Source organism: Chiloscyllium plagiosum, unplaced genomic scaffold (assembly GCF_037043375.1).
Source record: "Chiloscyllium plagiosum isolate Xiang-an unplaced genomic scaffold, Cpla_swu_hap1 HiC_scaffold_10, whole genome shotgun sequence".
NCBI lineage: Eukaryota > Metazoa > Chordata > Chondrichthyes > Orectolobiformes > Hemiscylliidae > Chiloscyllium > Chiloscyllium plagiosum.
This window is the reverse complement of record NW_028270148.1, coordinates 92,794,349-92,818,694: the sequence shown is the minus strand read 5'-3', so window position 1 is coordinate 92,818,694 and position 24,346 is coordinate 92,794,349. Positions and strand designations below refer to the sequence as shown.

At 41.5% G+C, this 24,346-nt stretch overlaps 1 protein-coding gene across 4 annotated transcripts in view; it reads right to left on the bottom strand.

The window, feature by feature from the left end:
• Window positions 1-24,346, bottom strand: part of ninl (ninein-like) — a 160,007-nt gene that overhangs the window by 28,854 nt on the left and 106,807 nt on the right. For 3 of the 4 annotated variants that reach the window (XM_087991556.1, XM_087991559.1, XM_087991558.1), the window contains 8 exons: window positions 21,595-21,705; window positions 21,041-21,130; window positions 8,114-8,270; window positions 5,113-5,234; window positions 4,249-4,769; window positions 1,801-2,454; window positions 504-608; window positions 344-413 (listed from right to left, as the gene is read on the bottom strand). In XM_087991556.1, coding sequence (XP_087847682.1) covers window positions 344-413; window positions 504-608; window positions 1,801-2,454; window positions 4,249-4,769; window positions 5,113-5,234; window positions 8,114-8,270; window positions 21,041-21,130; window positions 21,595-21,705 — 1,830 coding nt within the window. The remainder of the gene's footprint in view (window positions 1-343; window positions 414-503; window positions 609-1,800; window positions 2,455-4,248; window positions 4,770-5,112; window positions 5,235-8,113; window positions 8,271-21,040; window positions 21,131-21,594; window positions 21,706-24,346) is intronic. The other variant, XM_087991557.1, reaches the window with a different exon arrangement.

The window sequence follows — 24,346 nt, the reverse complement described above, 5'->3', positions numbered from 1 at the left end:
ATGCCGAGAGAGGGCAGAGGAAGAGGCACAGAGGTTTTGAACATAGAAAGAACTACCCAATAGGAACGGATGAGACAGCTTCAAATCACTTTCTTGCAGATGTCAAAGAAACATTTTAAATTTATCTACATGGGTTCAACTTATAATCACACCCTAATAGACAAGAGATTAGAGCTGTAACTTAATACCTGTCAATTTCAAAGAACCAAATTAACCTACTAGATTAGTCAAATCACATTCAATTAATGTCATTCTTATTCCACTAAATTGCTTCGGTGAAACCAGATTTTGGTTCAGCCCAAAACAACATTTCTAACCAACAGTGACAGGTTCAAATCCTTACCTGTTTCTGAAGTTCTTCAGATTCTCTACGTCTGCGCTCTCTTTCATCTTGCAGGTGTTCCACTTGTTTCCTGCACAGCACAATCTTTTTTTAAACAAGGAATTCCAGCCACCAAAAACACAAGCGTTTCGCAAAACATCAAAAGCACCACCTAACTTACCTTTGTTCATTAACTTCTCCTTCCAGATCCCGAAACTCCTGATGAAACTTCGCCATTTCTCTTTTCAAGGAAGAGTTTTCTTCAGAGATCATTTCAGACTCACATCTAAGGAATACATTATTCTTGTCAAATAACTACAGCTACCCTCTAGAGAATTTCAGGAAGTGGTCCAAGTACAGAATTTAGGGAATCACTAAATATTGGCCCTGATGTTGCAGATACTCTTATCTGGTCTAATATTGTTCATCATGATGGACATAGAATGCAAGAATTGGAAGTAAGTGAAAGACATGGTGATCATATCAGACATGCAGAGATAGTCTCCATGCTTTTAGTACATTTACCACCATCACCAAAACTGACATAGATGATCCATAAATTAAGTTAAATTTGACTATTCTACCATCATTGACGTCATGTGTGTTAGAGGGTGATAAGGACATTTGAAAAGCTTGGGTGAAGCAAATTAATAGTAACTTTCAAAGGGAAATTGAACAAACACCTGAAAAGGAGACGTTAGGCAGGACATGGGGAAAGAATAGAAATTGGGACCATTTGGATAGCTCTTTTACAAATAATGTTCTGCCATGCTATGAGATTATATTATTCCATGTTTGCTCACTTACTTTCATAAGTTTATTCCTGCAAATGGAATGTTTTAGATGAATGCATTAACAAACACCCTTACTAATTTCAATTTTAACCTAAATCAGATTGGACATTGCAAAGTGCCTGAAAATAACTTGGGCTTCAAGAAATTCCAATTAGAGATTAACAGATGCTTCTCATGAATTGAAGCAGCTGATACAAGAGCACCTCCAAAGCACTCAGCTTCCATGCAAGGGGTCCTTCAAATTCCACAGCATATTGTCTTTGAGATATATTTTCATCTTGGAATCTGAGCAGCTTGCTTTATATTGGCAGAGTTTCTGATCACTGTATGATTAACCTCTTCTCCTGCTCATCCACAGCGAGAGCAATGGATATAAATAAATAGGTCCAGAGTGCAGTCAGAAAAGGTAGGAAGTGACTACATGTAAACCTGCAAATTAGCAGTGACAAGGCACAATGGCACAGAAAAGGCAAACCTGATGACATTGCAGAAACCTCATTCTTGAACAGTTGCCAAGGATGAAGAAATCAGTTTTAATTGTTGACAAAAAGAAAACAAGGTTTGCATGCTCGATTTTGATTAACAGGAGATTAACTGTCAGTTCATGATTAGGATGCAATTCTTGTGATTAGTAGCAGAAGTAATGTGGTCATTAGCGATTCGAAGATAATTATTATGACAAACCTGTACTTCTTCTCAGTCTCAGCTTCTAGCTTAGTTACCAACCTCCGCAGATTCGTTGCCTCATTTTGAAGCACTTGCTCCTTTCTCTCTGACTCATCCATTACTTGCCTCAGTTTTATTTCCATCTCATCTCTTTGCTGTTTTAAACCCAATATCTCATCTTCTTTTTTCTTTAAAAGTGCAAAACACTCTTCATTGGTCGAAGACTGGATGTGGATTCTTTGGTACAGGCAAGGGTTGTCCTCAGTGGGTTTTTCATCAGGATGTGTTAGATCTTCCATGTCGTTCACTCTTCTTAGCTCTTTTACCTGAGCCTTTAAGCTCTCGATCTCACAACTAAGACTGCATATTTGTTCTTTGTACTTGGTTTCCATTTCTTCCCTCTCTATTGCAAATGTTTTGCAGATCTTAGCCTGTTCCTCATGCATCTTTTCCTGCAGGTTTAGCTTTTCTTTCCTGGCCTCATTGCAAGTCATCTGCACATGAGACTCCCAATGACTTTTCTCTTGACTCTGTTGTCTTGTAAGCTCCTCAATTTTCAGCTCATATCCCTGGATCAGCTGTGTTTTCTCAGACTGATACTTTTGTGTTAAAGCAACATGGTCAGCTTCCAAAAGTGAGAGCTTCAGGTTAGATTCATCTTGTGTTGCCTTCCTAAGGATATTTAAATACTTCTCATTAAACTATAGAAAACAACCTTCAAAACAATTATTTCTGTAAGGGTATTGGGAATATAGCATTTACAAGAACAGCAGTGACTATTAAGCACTCTCCATGTCACATTACCTTGGATCAGACAGCAAGATATAGATTCAAATTGATGATACCAATCACCCCATTCCCCAATATTCTAATAGAAATGAATAACATTCACAAAGGGTAGTATTTCACAACCATGGCATATCCCAAAGCACATTATACTTTTGAAGAACAGTCATTGTTTTAATGTAAGAAATGTACAGCTAATGTACATACAGCAAGATTCCATGAACGTAGACGAAATAGTAACTAGATAATTAATTGTTAGTTGAAGGATAAGTAATGGGCAAGAAACCAGGAAGGTCCTGCCTTTTCTGTTTATGTAGTGCAGGATCGTTTGTGTTTTTCTAAGAGGACAGAATTTAATGCCTCACCCAAAGGATAGCTCCTCAAAGTATAGAGAATGATGAAAAATTAACTTTTGTGCGATCGATCACAAGAAAATATACAGACCAGTTATCTTATTAATTCTTGGGCATGGTGTTACCAGTATTTATTGCTGAATCAGGATTCAGTAGACATGCTAGGCTTTCTTGAACTACTGCAGTCAGTATGGCTTAAGGTGCAGGTCATTTGTTTTGGCCGGGGAGTTTAGGACTAGAAGTCATAATATCAGAATGAGACAATCAGCCACTTAGGACCAAATTGAGGAGAAAGTTGGGCCGGCACAGTGGCTCAGTGGTTAACACTGTTGCCTCACAGCACCAGGAACCCGGGTTTGATTCCCACCTCGGACAACTGTCTGTGTGGAGTTTGCACATTCTCCCAGTGTCTGCGTGGGTTTCCTCTGGGTGCTCCGGTTTCCTCCCTCAATCCAAAGATGTGCAGGTTAGGTAAACTGGCCATGCTAAATTGCCCACAGTGTTCAGGGATATGTTGGTTTGGTGTATTAATCTGGGGTAGATTAGGGGAATGGGTCCAGGTGGGTTACTCTTCAGAGGGTCAGTGTGGACTCATTGGGCCAAAGGGCCGGTTTTCACACTGTAGGGATTCTATATCATTCTATTCTATATCAAATTTATTCACTTAAAGTGTTGTAACCTTTTGCAAAGTTTAATCAGGGATTAATAGATTTCTGGATATTAAACACTGGAATCAAAGGGTATGTGGATAGTGCAGGCAGCTGTATCTATGATAAAAGATCAGTCACAATCTAACTGAATGGTGGAGCAGGCTTGAAAGGCTGAGTGGCCTACTCCTGCTTCTGTTCATTCCTTTATGCTTCAACTTTGCTGTTACATAGGAATTTACAGGATTCTGACTCAATAACAACGAAGGAATAACAACAGATCAAGTCAGGAGATTGTGTTTCCATGCTTACAGCCCTCATTCTTGCAGAGGTTGGATGATTCAGGTTTGGGAAATGCTGACTCAAGTGTGAGAAGGTCACCAACTGAGCTACAATTGATACCAACAACAAAAAAGCACTGGAGATCACAACAGGTCAGGCAGCCTCCACTGGGGGAGAGAGAGGGAGAGAGAGTAAGCTAACGTTTCAGCTCGAATGGATGCTGTCTGACCCACTAATCTCCAGCGTATGTCGTTTTCAATACAGATTCCAGCATCCACAGTAATTTGCTGCTACAACTGATACTGACCTAGATATGCATATTAATCTCCAGTTCCCACTTTGACCTAATGATGCCCTCTTGTGTCTATAGTAAGGAAATACTGTTCACTACAACCTACCTTAATTGCTGCAATTCCTTCTGATGTTGGAGTTTCAGTTCCTTCTCCATTTCAAGCTTCTCCTTCGACAGCCGTAGCTCTAATTCTGACTTCTCCTTGACAAAGGCCTGCTGTTGAGCTGTCCTTTCCCACTGGAACTTTGTTTCCAGTTCTTGTATTTGCAATGCCAATTTTGATTTAGACTGTGCTTTGAACATTTTTGTCAACTCTGCGTCCTTCTTCAGCTCCTCCATTTTGCACTTTTCCTCCTGTCCTTTCCTCACCTCTTCTTGCAGGTTTAGCTTGGCTGTTTCATGTCGCCTTAGTAGATCAGCAATTGTTTCCTCCTGCTGGACTTCTGCATCTTGCTGTTGAACACGCAACTCATTCACCACACCCTGAAGCCGCTCCATTTCATGTTCCCTGGTAACACGCTGGTCCTCCAGTTCGCCGATCTCAATCTTAAAGCTTTGTTCTACGTACTTCCTCTCTTTCTCAAAATTCCTCTTCATCAGTTCAATTTCTCTCTCATAATAATTTACCTGCAAAATAAGCACAACATTATCCCACCTTTAATTTCGAAACTTGCAGAACGATTGCAGCAGAATTGGACTAAAGCAACTAATGCTTTTCAGTTTTTCCACTAAGTAAAATGTTTTCTTTCTCTCCCCAGGAGATGTCCCATTAACCCTCAATCTTGTTGGCTTCAGTAGCATGAATAAGTTGTATTTAAATCCAAAGCTTTTTATGCATTTTCAAATGGATATATTTGATTTTCTGGAACTTGTTGTCATGAGGCTGCCCTTTGGTCTAAAAATTATGCATAGTTACTGTATAGGGGAAGGGTAGGAAGTGAAGAAGTGTGAAAAGACTAAAATTACTTGCCTTTGTTTCCAATTGTATTTTAAGGTCTTGCACTTCCTCTTGATGCTGCCTTCTGAGTTGCTCCATTGCCATCTCTGTTTGGATGCTAATGTTGGCACATTCACTTTCTAGGGATGTCTCATCTGTTCAAAAAAATAGCTATGAAGTTCAACATTTTGCAAACAAAGCACTAAAGCTCATTTCTAGGGAAATGGACAGAGAAGTTGTTCAACTTATATAGAACTTTGTCGGACTATTTAGAACTCTGTGCATAGGTGCCCATATTGCAAAAAGGACACAAGTATAACTGCATATGATGAGAAAGAGGTTTGTAAGAACTGAGAGTTTGTAACCATCAGAAAAGATAAAATAGCTGAGCGCTATTTTTTGAGAGAGAGGTTGCTGAAGATGTGACCCGATAAGCACTTTTAGAATTATGAAGGGCTTTTACAGTGCTAACATAGCAAAGATACTTCCACATTTCTTGCGGGATGATTGGGTGGAAGAATCCAAAAAATTGAGGTCATAAATATAAGATGAAAACCAATACATTCTAATCAGGAGAACGTCTTTACCCAGAGAGAGGTCAAAATATGCAACTTGCTACCATGTGGAGCAGATGAGATGAACAGCATAAAAATATTGAAGGGAAAACTAAAAAAAAAAAAGAGACTAAGGATTGAAAGATGTTGGTGATAGTATTGCGGAAGAGCATAAACACCAAGACAGACCAGTTGGGCCAAATGGCTTGTATCTGTGCAGAGAGTTCAGAGTTAATGTTTCAGGTTGACTGACCCTTCGTCACAACATTTGCTTGCATTCTGAGGAAAGGCCCACCTGACCTGAAACGTTAATTCTGATTTCTCTCCACAGATACTGCCAGACCTGCTGAGCTTTGAGTGACTTCTATTTTTGTTTCTGATTTACAACATGCACAGTTCTTTTGGTTTTCATTTGGCTTATATCTTTGTTGTATGTTCTAAGCAATTCTATTTCATATATAATTTTACAGCCAACAGCTGTAATATATGCTTCAGAGCTGGTTGAAAGAAAATGAATTGTTGGAAATTCATGGAATGCAAAGGTCACAGGTAAACAGATATTTCACAATCAGAAGGAGTTATTGAAACAATGATGAAATGGCACCTAGAATATGGTGTGCAATTCTGTACCTCCTTGCCTAGAAGGAGATAAACTTGCCCCAGAGAGAGTGCAGCAGACTGGGATAGTGTGATTGTCCTACGATGAGAGATTGAGGAGTCTGGGCCTGTATCCTCAGGAGTTTAACTTAGATTAGTAAGAGTTGCTGTATTTTGGTAGGGCAAATCAGGGCAGGATTTATACACTTAACAGTAAAGGTTCTGGGGAGCATTGCCAAACAAATATATCTTGGGGTGCAGGTTCATATTTCCTTAAAAGTGGAGGTGCAGGTAGACCCAGAGTGGTGAAGACGACATTTGGTACGCTTGCCTTTATTGTTCAGTGAACTGAGTAAGGAGCTAGGAGGTCAGGTTGTGGCTGTACAGGACATTGGTTAGGCCACTTTTGGAATACTGCATGCAATTCTGATCTCCCTGCTGTAGGGAGGATGTTGTTAACCTTGAAAGAGTTCAGAAAAGAGTTACAAAGATGCTGCTGGGATTGAAGGGTTTGAGCTATAGGAAGAGGCTAAATAGGCTGGGCATTTTCCCTGGAGCATTGGACTCTGGGGGGGGGAGGGGGGGGGCGGCCTTATAGAGGTTTATGAAATCACCATGGGCATGGATAGGGTGAATAGCCAAAGTTTTTTCAGGATAGGGGAATTCAAAACTGGTGGGCATAGGTTTAAGGTGAGAAGAGAAAGATTTCAAAGGGACCTAAGGAGCAACTTTTTTCACAGAGGGTGGTGCATGAATGTAACGAGCTGCCACAGGAATTGGTAGAGGCTATTACAATTACAACATTTAAATGGCATCTGGATGTATATTTCAATAGGAAGGGTTTAGAGGGATATGGGTCAAACGCTGGCAAATGGAACTAGATTAATTAGGATATCTGGTTGGCATGAATGAGTTGGACAAAGGGTCTGTTTCCTTGCTGTACAGCTCTATGGCTCCTCAGCCTTCACAACTTCATCCTTCTCCTGAAGTGACCCTCAGGTTAAACCAGCTGTTGCACTCTCAGGAGTGCAGCCCTACAGTCCTTTGGGACCGTGGTGGCATTTTATTTATTCTCAGCCAGTACATTCCAGATCTAAACCACTAACTTTGTAAAACCCCTTTTTCCTCATGCCAACAGCTGTAATATATGCTTTAGAGCTGGTTGAAAGAAAATGAATTGTTGGAAATTCATGGAATGCAAAGGTCACAGGTAAACAGATATTTCACAATCAGAAGGAGTTATTGAAACAATGATGAAATGGCACCTAGAATATGGTGTGCAATTCTGTACCTCCTTGCCTAGAAGGAGATAAACTTGCCCCAGAGAGAGTGCAGCAGACTGGGATAGTGTGAATGTCCTACGATAAGAGATTGAGGAGTCTGGGCCTGTATTCTCAGGAGTTTAACTTAGATAAGTAAGAGTCTTAAATCAGTGTCTACAAGTCCTTGACCCTTCTATCACTGGGACTAAAAGATGCAGAGGAACCAGTTGAAAAGGAGCCTTTGTTGTCATAACTAATAATTATCATCTTTAAACAAACCAGAATGTTTGGACAGAGCAAATAGGGAGAAAATGTTCACACTTACCATGCTTCCCTACATTTAAGTAGCAACTTCAATTCGTTGGCTACAAAGCATTTTAGGAGATACTGAGGTTGTGCAAGTTCTATCTTTTCATTCCTTCCTTTCCAAAAATTATCCTTTGAGCAGCAGAGTCAAAAAGGCACTACTCATCTCCCAAAGTCATTCTCAATGTGAATACTGACTCTCAATTTTACGCCGTACACACTATCCTTCGCTGTGCTAACCATACATCATAATACATGGGAAGGATGAAAGGAGATAGAGATTGAGGGGGCTAGGGTCAACCTGCTCTCACTTACCAGAAGCAGACTGGCACCTGGTGACCCCGCCATCAGTGCCTAAACAAATGGGATTCTTCACCCTCTTATTACCCACAATGCTCTGTTTTCTGTGGTGCAGCTGTGATTGAAGCAACTCCATTTTAGATTGTAACTCATCATTCTGGTCGCGTAACTCCTGTGGGAATGAACAAAATTTTTTTTTTTTTTTTTAGGAAAAACAAGGGGCCAAAGGGTCTGTTTCCATGCTATATTATCCTACTACTCTATGGGAAAAAATGTTTACGAAAACCAGCTCCAGAATTGAGACGATTGGGTAATACTCACTAATCACATCTGCTGTAAGTGACTAGATTTGATTTTCATACATACTTTGTGTGGTGCAACTATTTTCCATTCTGTAGTTTTCTGGACAAATAATTCTGCTATACCCTATTTCTTGTATTCTGGTCACAAATTCAGTAAATCTCAAGATGTACTCTACCTCCAACTCATTGGCCAACTCACTACTAGAGATGAGGGGCAAGTGGTCGCCAAGAAATATGTTTTTTTTAATATCAAGTGCCTGTGAAAGCAGCTGGGACATGAATATCTTCCATGCTCACAAAACACACTACTAATCTGGGTCTAAACCACATACGTGACTTAAAAGGAGGCAAAATTATCAGCATTAGACAAGTTACAGGGAAGGCCAGAAAGAGCCACATGGTCAAAGTAAGGAAACTACACCACAGAGAGATTGAGTCAGTGAGGAATTTGGGTTAAAATGAGAGAGATGCTTAATTAATGATTGCTCCAAGAAATAAAGTCTCTAGGGAGTGAGGGGTGAGCAGGAGAGGCAGGAGAGGAAATCAGGAGGCCCTCCTGTACTTAGACCAAAGATGTTGTGACATTCCCATGTGCAAGGAAAGCATCTGATTGGCGAGTAAGTTCAGTCTTTAAAGTGAAAGTTGGGTATTAGTTTGGATTTAAATGTCTAGATGTCCCAGACAAACTCTTCGGCTGAAAGTGTTACCAGCTGCACAAGCTAGAGTTCCAGGCTTCAGAACTGGAGCAATGGCTGGAGTCACTGTAGCATATCTGCAAGGCAGAACACAACATGTTAAAGAGATAGTCACACTGCAGATTACACTGTATAAACATGATTGGGAGATGCCGGTGTTGCACTGGGGTGTACAAAGTTAAAAATCACACAATACCAGGTTATAGTCCAACAGGTATCATTGGAAGCACCAGCTTTCGAAGCGCTGCTCCTTCTTCAGGTGGTTGTATCTTACAATAGCTCTGAAAGCTAGTCCTTCTAATTAAACCTGTTGGACTATAACCTGGTGTTGTGTGATTTTTAACCATATAAGCTGACGGAGAATGGGTGACCACCAGGCAGGCTGGAAAATAAAACAGGTTCATAATGCAGCGGTCGCCTCAGTCTAAACTGCTTGTTAATCAGCATTCCATTTTGGAAACTGATGAGGGCGATGGTTGCTCAGGAGAGCGCAGACAGAGCTAAGCCCATGAGTCCACAGATGACTAGGCTGTACAGGGAAGGAGGAAGAGGAATCAGAGAACAATAGGATTCCACAGTCAGGGGATCAGATAGTCATTTCCATCCATGAAACATGATTTCAATATGGCGTGTTGTCTCCCTGGTGACAGGGTCAATAATGTCACAAAGCAGCTGCAGGACTGGGGGAAAAGGGTTTAGCCAGAAGTCATGGTCTACATTGGTACCAATAATATAGGAAGGAAGAGGTCCTGAAGGCAGTTTTCAGAGAGATAAGAACAAATTAAAAAGCAGGACTTCAAGTAATCTCAGGACTAACCTCAGTGCCACATGAGCATAAGAACAGGAGGATTGATTGAACTTGTGGCTGGAGAATTGGTGCAGGTGGAAGAGAAGAATTGGTATTGGTTTTGGAGCAGGTGAGACCTTATGAGCTGAACAGCTTACACTTTAATGGAACCAGGACTAGTAGTTCTGCAGGGAAGTTTGCTAGAGCTGTTAAGGTGGGTTTAAGCTAGGGAATTGGAACCTGAGGTGCAATCCATATTGGAAGGAGGTAAAGCTGGTAACATGAAGAAAGTCAAAAAGATGATGCTTGGGAGACTAGAAGACAAGGAAAAGAAAGACAAGCACGAGTATACTTTGAAAGTGGAATGATGTCAAAAAGATAAACACACTCCACCTGAAAGCAGTTAGTATTCACAACAATGTAAACAATCTCACAAACTGAGATATATTGGCATGGGCTAATTGCTTTTACAGAAACATGGCTGCATGGTGACCAAGACTGAGAACTAAACACTCAAGGATATTTGTCAGTTATGAAGGAAAGACTAGCAGGAAAAGATGGTGGAATTGTTCTGATGGGATCAGTACATTAATAAGGAGGGTGGCAGACTAGAATGACAATGTGTGGAATTTATTTATTTGGACAGGTTTCTAGAAATGTGCTCAGGATGGTTCTCTAGAACAATACGTTAAGGAGCTGAAAATGTGTTGCTGGAAAAGCGCAGCAGGTCAGGCAGCATCCAAGGAGCAGGAGAATCGACGTTTCGGACATGAGCCCTTCTTCCTTGAAGAAGCTCTCTTCCTCCATTTTAACGTACTGCGAATCCTCTTGCAAGGATGCCTTCCTTGAAGAAGCTCTCTTCCTCCGATCCTCCTGCTCCTTGGATACTGCCTGACCTGCTGCGCTTTTCCAGCAACACATTTTCAGCTCTGATCTCCAGCATCTGCAGTCCTCACTTTCTCCAATACGTTAAGGAGCCAACTAGAGGACATGCTGTTTCAGATCCAGTTTTGAGTAATGAAAAGAGCTAGTTAATAATCTTGTTGTAACAGAATCTTTACGGATTAGTAACACAAATTGATAGAATTTTACATTACATTTGGAAGTTTGATCCGAAGCAAGGGTGTTAAATCTGAATAAAGGAAATTATGAAAGCAAGAGACAAATTGGCCCAGGTAGATTTGGAAAATACATTAAAAGACACAACTGTACACAGCCAATGGTCAGTCTTTAAAGAATTACTACATTACAGCAACAATATATTCCTTTCAGATGCAAAATCTCAAAAGGTAGCAAACATCACCTCACAATTTAAGAGGGGAGTGAGAGAGAAAACAGTGAACAGACCTCTTAGCCTTACATCAGTACTAAAGATATGCTAGAATCTATTACAAAGAGTGGGATAAATAGATACCTAGCTGGTGATCCAATTGGGTACAGTCAGATTGGATTTCTGAGTAGGAAATCATGTTTGATTATCTTATTGGAGTTTTGAAAATGTTATGAACAGAATTGATAAAGGAGAGCTGATAGACATGGCATACTTGGATTTTCAGAAATCTTCCATGAACATCCATCATAGGAGGCTGATTAGAAACATTGAAGTACATGGGAATGGGAATAATTAATGATTGGCTAACAGACAGAAAACAAACAGTAGGAATAAATGGATTATTCTCCCATTGGTAGGCTGAGACTAGTCAGGTACTGCCAGTATCATTAGTTAGACCTCAGCTGTTCACAATTTATAACAATGATTGGATGTGGGAATGAAATATAACCTGCAGAAGATACAAAGTTAAAGGGGAATGAGTGTTGGGAGGAAAATATAAAGCAGCCTCAGATGATTTGGCCAGGCTTAGTAAATGAGCAAGGATGTGGCAAATGGAATTTAATGTATAAAAATGAGAGGTTATGTACTTTGAGAGGAGAAAGAGACGTGCAGAGTATTTCCTAAATGGTAGATGCACAAAGGCACCTAGGTGTCCTTGTCCATAAGTCAATGAAGGCTAACATGAAAATGTGGGTCAACTATTTGGAAGGCAACTTGAATGCTAGCCTTTATTTCAAGAGGGTTTAATAGAACATAGAACAATACAGCGAAGAACAGGCCCTTCGGTCCTCAATGTTACACCAACCTGTGAACTATTCAAAGCCCATCCCCCTACACTAGCCCATCATCATCCATATGCTTATCCAAGGACTGATTAATCTCCCCCAATGTGGCTGAGTTAACTACATTGGCAGGCAGGGCATTCCACGCCCTTAACACACTCGGAGTAAAGAACCTCCCTCTGACATCTGTGTTAAATCTATCACCCCTCATTTTGCAGCTATATACCCTCGTACAAGCCGGCATCATCAGAGGAAAAAGACTCTCACTGTCCACCCTATCTAATCCTCTGATCATCTTGTATGTCTCTATTAAATCCCCGCTTAGCCTTCTTCTCTCCAATGTGAACAGTGCCAAGTTCCTCAGCCTGGTAAATCTCCTCTGCATCTTTTCCTTCCTGTAATGGGGGAACCAGAACTGTACACAATATTCCAAGTGTGATCGCACTAGTGTTTTGTATAGTTGCAGCATGACATCACGGCTCCAGAACTCAATCCCTGTACCAATAAAACCTATATGCCTTCTTAACAGCACTATTAACCTGGTGGCAACTTTCAGGGATCTATGTACATAGACATCAAGATCCCTCTGCACATCCACATTACCAAGAATCATTCCATTGACCCAGTATTCTGCCTTTCTGTTATTCTTCCCAAAGTGAAACACCTCACATTTATCTTAATTGAACTCCATTTGCCACCTCTCAGCCCAAATCTGCAGTTTATCCAAGTCCCTCAACCTGCAACATTCTTCCACACTGTCCACCACTCCACCAACTTTAGTGTCATCTGCAAACTTATTAACCCATCCACCTATGCCTGCATCCAAATCATTTATAAAAATGACAAACAGTAGTGGTTCCAAAACAGATCCTTGTGGCACACTAGTAACCAGACTCCAGGCTGAATATTTTCCATCAACCAACACTCGCTATCTTCTTACAGAAAACCAGTTTCTAATCCAAACTGCTAAATCACCCTCAATCCCATGCCTCTGGATTTTCTCCAGAAGCCTACCACGTTGAACCTTATCAAAGGCTTTACTGAAGTCCAAGTACACCACGTAAACATCTCTACCTTCATCTACATGCTTGGTCACTTTCTCAAAAAACTCAATGAGGTTTGTGAGACACTAACTGTCCTTGACAAAACCATGTTGACTATATGCAATCCAATTGTTGCTTGCTAGGTGATTATAAATCATATTTCTTATAATCCTTTCCAAAACTTTTCCTACAACAGACATAAGGTTCATTGGTCTACAATTACGTGGGTCATCTCTACTGCCCTTCTTGAGCAAGGGCACAACATTTCTAATCCTCCAGTCCTCTGGTACTAAACCTGTAGACAATGATGACTCAAAAATCAAGGCCAAAGGTTCTGCCATTTCCCCTCTAGCTTCCCAGAGAATCCTCAGATAAATTCCATCTGACCAGGGGACCTATCTACTTTCACACTTTCGAGAATTGATAACACTTCCTCCTTACTAACCTCAATCCTTTCTTGTCTAATATCTCAGTATTCTCCGCTACAATATTCTCCTTTTCCTGAGTGAAAACAAATGAGAAATATTTGTTTAGCACCTCTCTGACCTCCACAGGGTCTACATACAACTTCCCATTTCTGTCTGTGACTGGCTCTTTTCCTACCCTAGTCATCCTTTTATTCCTCCCATACCTATAGAAAGCTTTAGGGTTCTTCTTTATTCTACCTGCTAAAGACTGCTCATGTCCCCTCCTTGCTCTTTTTAACTCTCCCTTTAAATCCTTCCCAGCTAACCTGTAACTCTCCATTGCCTCATCTGAACGATCTCCTCTCAATGTCACATAAGCCTCTCTCTTCCGCTTAACAAGAGATACAATTTCTTTAGTAAACCACAGTTCCTTTACCTAATCACTTCCTCCCTGCTGTTAGGGACATACCTATCAAGGAAACGCAATATCTGTTCCTTAAACCAGCTCCACATTTCAATTGTCCCCATTTCCCTGCATTTTGCTACCACATTCTATGCCTCCTAAGTCTTGCCTAATTGCATTATAAATTGCCCTTGCTCCACCTATAACTCTTGCCCTGTGGCATGTACCTATCCCTTTTCATTGCTAAACTAAACGTAACCCAATTATGGTCACTCACTCCAAAGTGCTCACCTACCATTAAATCAAACACCTGGCCTGGTTCATTACTAAGTACCAGATCCAGTGTGGCCTCCCATCTTGTCAGCCCTTCGACATACTGTGTCAGGAAACCCCTCCTGTACACATTGAACAAAAACTGATCTATCCGATGTAGTAGAGTTATAGCATTTCCAGTCAAGCACAGGAGTAATGAACTCTTGTTTCAAATCTATAGGAGCTTGGCTAAACTGCAGTTGGAGTTGTGTGTGCAGTTTTGGTCACTTTAACTCAGGAAAGAAAACTATTGCCATACAGAGAGTGCAACAAAGGTTCAGCAAACTTGTTGCAGCCCTTGCAGGGTATTTTTTATATGACATTCATTCTACTGGTTACGGTTTGTTGCAACAAACATTACATTGGACAAATGGGCAGGAAACTAAGCACCAGGATACATGAACACCAACTAGCCACCAAAAGATTTTACCAACTATCACTGGTATCCATACACACAGACAAAGAGGGACACCAGTTCAACTGGGGCAATACATCCATCCTGGGACAGGCTAAACAAAGACATGCACAGGAATTCCTGGAGACCTGGCATTCAAACTGGAATTTCATTAACGAACAAGTTGATTTGGACCCCATTTACCAATCTCTCAGAACAGAACCGGAAGTGATATCACCCACCACAGAACAAGACACACAAATAAAAAGCGGGACAGAACACCAACACCTTATTGGAGGCTCAATGATGATGTTACCTAGCATGGTGATGAAATGACTGAAAACAAATCTTCCAGCTCAGCTAGCAAACTTACAATTACATTCCTTAGAACCTTTTTCTTTAACAAAACTTTGTTCACCTGATCCAAGAGCTTCTTACATGGCTCAGTGTCATACATTGTTCTATAATGTTTCTGTTAAGTCCATTGATATGTTTCATTATGTCAGTGGTGCTATATAATTATAATTAGTTATTGTCAGTGTCAGCAAAATACTCTGGTGGGTCGATTATTGAGCATTCCAGTCGACAGGTAGCGTTGAGTGCCACCAGCTGATTTATGAAAGCTGATCCAATCACTATGAATGATGTTGTCAAGCAGCAGGATGCAGAAGGGAGCTTTGGGCATCTGTGAAGTTCCTATCCAGACAGCAATACTTAGGAGGAACCAGGATAAAGCATTGTCAAGGAGGTAACCACAGAAGATACCCCAATGTTAAACATAGCAGAAAGTGAAGGAAATTAGGAGATGGGGGGGGCGGGGGGGGGGGAATACCAAGCTAGGATCAGAGTAAATGATTTTTAAAATTTATATATCTGACGTTTAGGCTAGATAAAAGGCAGATCGAGAATATGGAGATGAAGTCAATTACATAACACTTTATAGCACAGGAGCTGGCCATTCAACACAAAGATCTGTGTCACTGTTTCCACTCCACATGCACTCATCTCCCTTATTTCATCACACTCCATCATCTCCTTATGGTCCTTTGTCCCTCATGTACTTATCTCCCTTAAGCACATTGAAGTACACAGAGCACTCAATGTGGGACCAAGTTGTACATTCTCACTCGGTAAAGACATTTCTCCTGTATTTTGTTTGACTGGATTTATTACTGACTGCCTTGCACTTAGGGCCAATACTTTTGTATCCCGGCAGGTAGAACCACTATTTTCACATCAACATTAAGAGTCTGTCCAATAGGTTGAATTTCTTAAATCAGATCATTGTTCCATGCATTCTTTGAGAGGAAGGAGGACTAGACCTCTCAACTATACCATTTTTAAGGGATTAGGATTTCTATAATATTTTAGATTTGACCAGTCTTAAAGTGCTGTTCCTGGGCATAGAGCCAGGAAGTAATAATTGTAAGAGAAGGAATTGGGTCATATGGGATTAAAGGTACAGGAATTTTCTAAGTAGATGGGGATGATGGGAAAGATGTTGAGTGAATACAGATTGAAGTAGAGTAATGGGAGTAGTGGGTGGTGGGGGAATGGAGCAGGGTCTAGAGAAGATTTGTCTACTTAATGGCTGTATTAGGAGCTTCAAGATATTAACAGTTATTTTTCTAGACTGAATAGTTGTTAAATTAAGAATAGTTCTATAAAAGTTCCAAGTTCCAACACCCACAATGCAACAACATTAAACATTAAAGAAAAGAGAAGGAACAAGAACTTAGAAAAACATATCCCTCTACAATTAACTGGGCAGACTCAAGATCTAGCAATGCCTATTCAGGGTAATTAAATATTAAAATCTGAGTCTGTACAAGGGGCATCTAAACAAAACCAGTGAGGATTCTTGGAAGATCTATAGCGAATACTAGGCCCAGTATTAATAAAGTACAAAATAGTTGCTATCTTATCATCTTTCTGCATGCTTTTTCAAACAACTGGAAAGTATTACAATCAACTGAATTCCCATGCTTTTGAAGTAAATGTTGGCAAAATTGTAAAACAGATCCCACTGTTTAAGATTCTAACAAGGTCAACCAGGTGGACCTCAGAGAATATGATTGGGGCTGTTAATCTGGTCAGATATAAATAGAAGTGTCAGCCTGTTCATTCTGAGAGCTGGCTCTGAGGAAGCTAGCTCAGTGTCAAGGATATCCATGTGTAAGTAAAAGGTGACTTGGTGATGGGATACCAAGCTCTGTGGAGTTATTTCACTCATTACTGTAAAATCAAAAAGAGTAATAGAGATGTACAGCATGGAAACAGACCCTTCGGTCCAACTCGTCCATGCCGATCAGATATCCTAACCTAACCTAGTCCCACCTGACAGCACCCAGCCCATGTCCCTCCAAACCCCTCATATTCATATACCCATCCACATGCCTTTTAAATATTGCAATTGTACTAACCTCCACCATTTCCTCTGGCAGCTTGGTGTGTGGAAAAGTTGCCCCTTAGGTCTCTTTTATATCTTTCCCCTGTCACCCCAAACCTATGCCCTCTAGTTCTGGACTCGCCCAACCCAGGGAAAAGGCTTTGTCTATATATCCTATCCATGCCCCTCATGATTTTATAGAGGTTTATGGATGGATAGGATATATAGACAAAGTCTTTGTGATGAAGGTCTGCAGAAAGGTTTTGTTGTCAAATTGGAAAGTCAAAACATTTGAGTATTGACCTAGTCAGTTTCAAAGCAAGACTGGGGTGAAGATGATCACTTCAAAGGGGCATAGGTGTTTTAGATACTTTCTGTCATCTTTTCAATTTTTACATGGGTTACTGGAAATGGGAAAGGATGAGGAGCAATGAACAAACCAAGATTATTTTTGGAGAGTTTGAGTTATACTTTAAAAATACAGAAAAAATATAAATTGTTTAAAAAAAAAATTAAATTGAGTAATGCTCACCTTCACTCTCTAGTAATTCCAAAAGGAAAGCATTAGAATAAAGAGAGAGATAGTGGACAAAGTGAGTAGAGGCACAGCCTCCTTTTATAAAGGAGCATTATGTTTGTTGTGGAAGACTGACATTAATTTCATAAAACTGCATTGGAAGATATTTGATCAGTGCCAACTAGAGTGCTAAAAAAGAAATGCAGAAGAAAAGCACTGGCTCTGCAAAGTGAATGAATAAATAGACAAACGCAACAGATAAATGTCTACATGTCAAAATTTTAGTAATTGCTATTAGTCTTGCTTCATTAGCGTAATTAAGTAAATTAATATCTTCTACAAGTTGAATTCCAAGACTTACAGAAAGGAATCTTTACAGTTCTGCAAATTTTACTCATTCATACACTTTAGATAGAATTTTACCAATCAAAACAGACTGTTGGATCCAATGGACCCACCTTACTTCCATATATTGCTATTCTCCTCATGTACTTATTGAGCACTCAACAATTACAATACAACACAGGGACAGGCCCTTAGGCCGTCCAAGCCTGCACCAATTCCTAGGCCTTATTTAGGCCCACTACTTATTGCCCATACACAGTTTCTATCCCTCTGTTCGCCACTCATTCACACCTTAAATGTTGCTAACGTGCCCGCTTCCACCACCTCAACTTGCAGCATGTTCCAGACACCCACCAAACTCTGAAATACCTTCCCCGCACAAAGCTTTTTTGTCAGCAAGACTGACGTCATCTGTTCAGCTGCCTTTGCTGCTTCCTTCCTTTACGAAGCAAAACTTTGCCTTAGCTTTCCTCTGCACTAATGCAAAACTTCTTCTGTCTGCCATTTATCCCTCAGTTTCCCTCAAGCTGTCTCTGCCCTCAGCCCATTCTTGAGACTGACTGCTCAATTTAGCTCCATGGTCCCATGTTATTTGATATTTTTCAAGGCTTTCTCTCCTCAGAGAAGAGTTTACTGTCCCCACCTTTTTCAATCAGTCATAATGACCACCTTATCAAAAGCTCCACTCTTGTTGCATCTGATTTGAGGCTGAATACCTCACCACCAAGATCACCTATCTCCACCTTTATAATATCACCTTCAGCTTATATGCCACTGAAACCTTCATCCATACCACTGTTACCTCCTGGCTGGATTATCCAATATATTCCTGAACAGCCTCCCATCTTTCCAAACTCCATATACTGAATTTATCTAAACTTCTGCTGCCATATTCTAAATCATAACTAGATCCGTTCTCCCATTACCTTGTACTCACTGACTTATATTGGCTCCTGTACAACTCTAAAATTCTCATCGTAATTTGCAGATATTTCCATAACTTGGCCCCACTATCTCCATAACCTCCTCCAGTGATGATACCCTCCAAAGATCTTTGTTCTCCTTCAATTCTGCTCTCATGCGCAGCCCTGATATTAACTGTTTCACCACTTAGTGTCATGCCTTAGCAGCTGTAATTCCCTCCCCAAGTCCCTCCACATTTCCACCTCTCTCCTCCTTTTAAAATATTCAGGAAAATCTCCCTTTTGACAGGCTTTCCTTCAAACATTTCAATGTCTCACGTAGTTTTATCAAACACACAAAATACGACAATATGTTTCAATAAAGCATCTTGGGACATTTTACTGTAATAAACAGAAACAAAGAAAATAGAAGCAGGAATAGGCCTTTCGAGCCTGCTCCACCATTCATTATGATCATGGCTGATCATCCAACACAATAGTCTGATCCTGGATTTACCCCATATCCTTTCATCCCTTTAGCCCCAAGTGCTAAATAACAACACCAATGTTCCCTCTAAGTGTGACACAAAGGTAGCATGCAGACCATTCACTTTAGGATACCATGGTCAGAGAAAATAAATTTAAAGGTGCCATGCATTAAAATGAACAGGCCTTTCCTTGAGAAGAGGCATTGAAAAGGCAATGTATAAATATAAGCCATTTTCCGTAAAATGACTGTCAATTTACCACTAAACATGGTAGCACGTTTCACACTCGCACCACTTTCTCATGTCTTCACCCAGTTAGGTAGTCCTTAAGATGGTTAAATTGGATAAATAAAGAGAATCTACTTTCTTGGGGAGAGGAGTCCAGAACATTGGCCCCATAACTGAGACCCACCACCAAGGATATATTTCCCTCCCCTCCCCTATCAGCATTCCGTAAAGACCACTCCCTCCGTGACTCCCTCGTCAGATCCACACCCCCCACCAATCCAACCTCCACTCCCGGCACCTTCCCCTGCAACCGCAAGAGGTGCAAGACATGCGCCCACACCTCCCCCCTCACCTCCCTCCAAGGCCCCAAAGGAAACTTCCATATCCGCCACAGATTCACCTGCACCTCCACACACATAATCTATTGCATCCTCTGCACCCGATGTGGCCTCCTCTATATTGGGGAGACAGGCCGGCTACTTGCGGAGCGTTTCAGAGAACACCTCTGGGACACCCGGACCAACCAACCCAACCACCCTGTGGCTCAACACTTCAACTCCCCCTCCCACTCCACCAAGGATATGCAGGTCTTTGGACTCCTCCATCGTCAGACCACAACAACACGGCGGTTGGAGGAAGAGCGCCTCATCTTCCGCCTAGGAACCCTCCAACCACAAGGGATGAACTCGGATTTCACCAGTTTCCTCATTTCCCCTCCCCCCACCTTGTCTCAGTCAAATCCATCGAATTCAGCACCGCCTTCCTAACCTGCAATCTTCTTCCTGACCTCTCCGCCCCCACCCCAGTCTGACCTATCACCCTCACCTTGACCTCTTTCCACCTATCACATTTCCGACGCCCCTCCCCCAAGTCCCTCCTCCCTACCTTTTATCTTAGCCTGCTGGACAAACTTTCCTCATTCCTGAGGAAGGGCTTATGCCCGAAACGTCGATTCTCCTGTTCCCTGGATGCTGCCTGACCTGCTACGCTTTTCCAGCAACACATTTTCAGCCCATAACTGAGACCACTTATTCAGGGATGATGTCAGCAAACTTTTTTTTTAAGATAGAGGATATCTAGATCTCTCTCCCTCCACATAAAGCAAGTGAGATTGGTTCAATTTTAAAAAATGTAAAACTGAGGTGAACATAGTTAACAAATATCAAGTGATACAGAGATAATGAACTGAAATGTAACAGCAGCACAGGCTACGGGGTCTGTAACTTGATACACAATCTAGCCTTCCATATTTAAAGCTGTCAGTTCATTAACAAGGTAGAATGATGGAAATCAAAACAGAGAATTAATTTTAAAAACACAGATTAAATTCAAGGCAGTTGATAAGCAAGTTCAACAAACATTAGAAATATTAAGAAACACACAAAAAAAACTGAAACAAATCAAATTTCACCTTTGCTCCAGTTTCCTCCCTATGATTGCTGGGCATCTTTTACAGACACCACCAGTCTTTCACTGCTGTGCTAAAGTGGAACTCTAGCTTGATCAGTCTCTACCCAGATTTCCTCCATCACTGGGTAGTGAACTGAAGTAAGAGCCAGCCTAGGGGTACTTCCAACGTAATGTACTGAAAATATTTTTTTGGACCAATACCCACCTTGCACTGTTGTTCATATTCCATTATAATCCCCGTGAACCTCTGCTCGTGGCCAGTGATCTCCACATTCGGATGATCCCATTCTCCAAACTGAATAGAGACAGGGAACAAAAGAATGCAGCACATTTAGGACAAAAAGAAAAGCCAAAGGTGTTTAGTTCTCAGTCACTGTGGGCTGGGAGAGGAGAGAAAGGGTGAGAGGGAGATAGAATATAGTGTACCTTTTAAAGCTCAAACATAATTGACAGACCATCATTTTCAGACATTTCTGAACTGATGTGCATTCTAAATATTTAAGCATTCTTTCTCCCCCTACTTAATCATCCATTCTCAACATGGAAGTATAGCATCATATAAGGTTGTGATACCATGGACACGGGGTTGACAGTAGGAATGATGGCAACTGTTACAGTGATATAAGCAAATAACTTGCCCATTACTCAACACACCCTCCTTTTTTGACTGGATCTCTTTCCTACCCCCTACTTTGGCTCCCTCCACCAACCCACTGACCCGAATCAAATGTATTCCAAACTTATTGGTGTGAAACTTGCTTTTGCTTTCAGCATGCAGTCAAGGTCCTTCTGTAACCTGGAAATCAATTTCTCGGATTCAGTCAATTTTTCCACCGTTTCCACCAATTCTTTCTGTAATCGACTGTTCTCCTGTTGAAAATAAAAGGTTATCATTGAGTAACTATTAATTAGATATAGATTAGAGATTGGGGGCTAATGTAGTATCATTATTTAAGAAAAGCTGTAAATAAATGTCAGGGAACTACAGATCAGTGAGCCTTAAGTCGGTGGTGGGTCAATTGTTGGAGGGGATTCTGAGGATCTACATGCATTTGGAAAGGCAAAGACCGATTAAGGAGAGCTAACATGGCTGGGTGTGGGAAATCATGTCTCAGTAACTTGATTGAGTTATTTGAAGAGGTGACAAAGAAGATTGATGAAGCAGAGTAGTAGACATTGTCAACATGGACATAAGCAAAGTGTTCGACAAGGTTCTGCATCAGCAGACTGGTTAATGAGGTTAGATTCCATGGGATCTGGGGATCTAACCAATTGGATACAAAATTGGCTTGAAGGTAGGCAACAGAGTGTAGTTTGAGTGGTTGCTTTACCCAAAACAGTACTCAGGTAGTGTCTCCCACCCATCCTCCTCCTCTAACCAATAAAAAAGCTTCTGGGCACCCCACTGGTGAGATTACTAGCTTTTTATTCACCCCAGTAGTCTCTTTGGGAATTCAGAACAGTGGGAATGGATGTCAAGGCAGTTGAATGCTCCTCCTGCAGAATGTGGGAGGCAGTGGTTACCATTAATATCCCTGCTGACTTCATCTGCAGAAAGTGCACCCAATTCCAGTTCCTCAGAAATCATGTTAGGGAATTGGAGCTCAAGCTGGATGAACTTCAGATCATTCAGGAGGCTGAGGGGGTAATTGAGAGGAGTTACAGGGATGTAGTCACACCTCAGGTACAGCAAGAAGGTAAATAGGTTACTGTCAGGGGACAGAAAGGGAACAGGCAGACAGCGCAGGGATCCACTGTGGTCGTTCCCTCTATAACAACTTTTGGATACTATTGGGGGATGGGGCGGGGTGGGGGGTGGGGGGAGGTGGGGTGGGGAGGGGAGGAGAGGTAGTAGGAATCAACTTAACAGGGGCAAGCCATGGGTACAGGTCTCTGGCACAGAGTCTGTCCTTGATCCTCAGGTATTGAGGAGGGGGGAAGGAGTACAGCATTAGTCACTGGGGACTCCATTGTTAGTGGGACAGATAGGAAACAAGAGAGACTCGCAGTTGGTGTGCTGCCTCCCAGGGGCCAGGGTCCATGATGTCTCGGATTGAGATTTTGGGATCCTTAATGGGGAGGGTGAGCAATCCCAAGTCGTGGTCCACGTAGGCACCAACAGCATAGGTAGGAAAAGGGATGGGGATATAATGCAAAAATTCCAAGAGCTAGGGTGGAAGCTTACAGCTAGAACAAACAGAGTTACTATATCTGGTTTGTTACCCCGTGCCACGTGCTAACGAGGTGAGGAATAGGGAGAGAGAGAGAGAGAGAGAGAGAGAGAGAGAGAGCAGTTGAACATGTGGCTACAGGAATAGTGCAGGAGGGAGAGATTTGGATACCTGGATAATTGGGGCTCATTCCGGGGTAGGTGGGATCTCTACAAACAGGATGGTCTACACCTGTACCAGAGGGGTACCAATATCCTGGGTGGGGGAATTTGCTAGTGCTCTTCAGGAGTTTTTAAAATAATTCAGCAGGGGAAGGGAACCTGAATTGTAGCTCCAATGTACAGACAGTTGCAAGTAGAGAGGTCATGAATTAGGTTTCAAGATCACAGGAGTGTCCCGGCAGGCAGGAAGGTGGTTTGAAGTGTGTCTACTTCAATGCCAGGAGCATCCAGAATAAGATGGGTGAACTTGCAGCATGGGTTGGTACCTGGGACGTTGATGTTGTGGCCATTTCAGAGACAAGGATAGAGCAGGGACAGGAATGATTGTTGCAGGCTCCAGGATTTAGATGTTTCACTAAGAACAGGGAAGGTGGTAAAATAGGATGGGGTGTGGCAGTTAGTCAAGGACAGTATTACAGTGGCAGAAAGGACATTTGATTAACACCATGTACTGAGACTGTATGGGCTGAGTTTAGAAACAGGAAAGGAGAGGTTATCTGTTGGAATTTTTCTATAGGCCTCCAAAAGAGATGTAGAGGAAAGGACTGCAAAGATGATTCTGGATAGGAGGGAAAGTAACACGGTAGTTGTGATGGGGACCTTTAACTTTCCTAATATTAACTGGAAACGCTATAGTTAGAGAAATTTCAATGGGTCAGTTTTTGTCTAATGTGTAAATAGGCTAACAAGAGGCGAGGCTACATTGGATTCAGTACTGGGTAATGAACCAGGCCAGGTATTAGATTTGGAGGTGGTTGAGCGCTTTTGTGATAGTGACCACAATTTGGTTAAGTTTACTTTAGTGAGTGAAAGGATAGGTACATATCGCAGGGTAAGCGTTATAGCTGGGGTAAAGGCAATTATGATGCAATTAGGCAAGATTTAGGAGGTATAGGATGGGGAAGGAAACTGCAGGGGATGGGCACAAATTGAAATGTGGAGTTTGTTCAAGGAACAGCTACTGCGTGTCCTTGATAAGTATGGACCTGTCAGGCAGGGAGGAAGTGGTTAAACTAGGGAAACGTGGTTTACTAAAGAAGTTGAATCTTGTCAAGAGGAAGGAGGCGGCTTATGTAAAAATGAGACATGAAGGCTCAGGTAGGGCGCTTCAGAGTTACA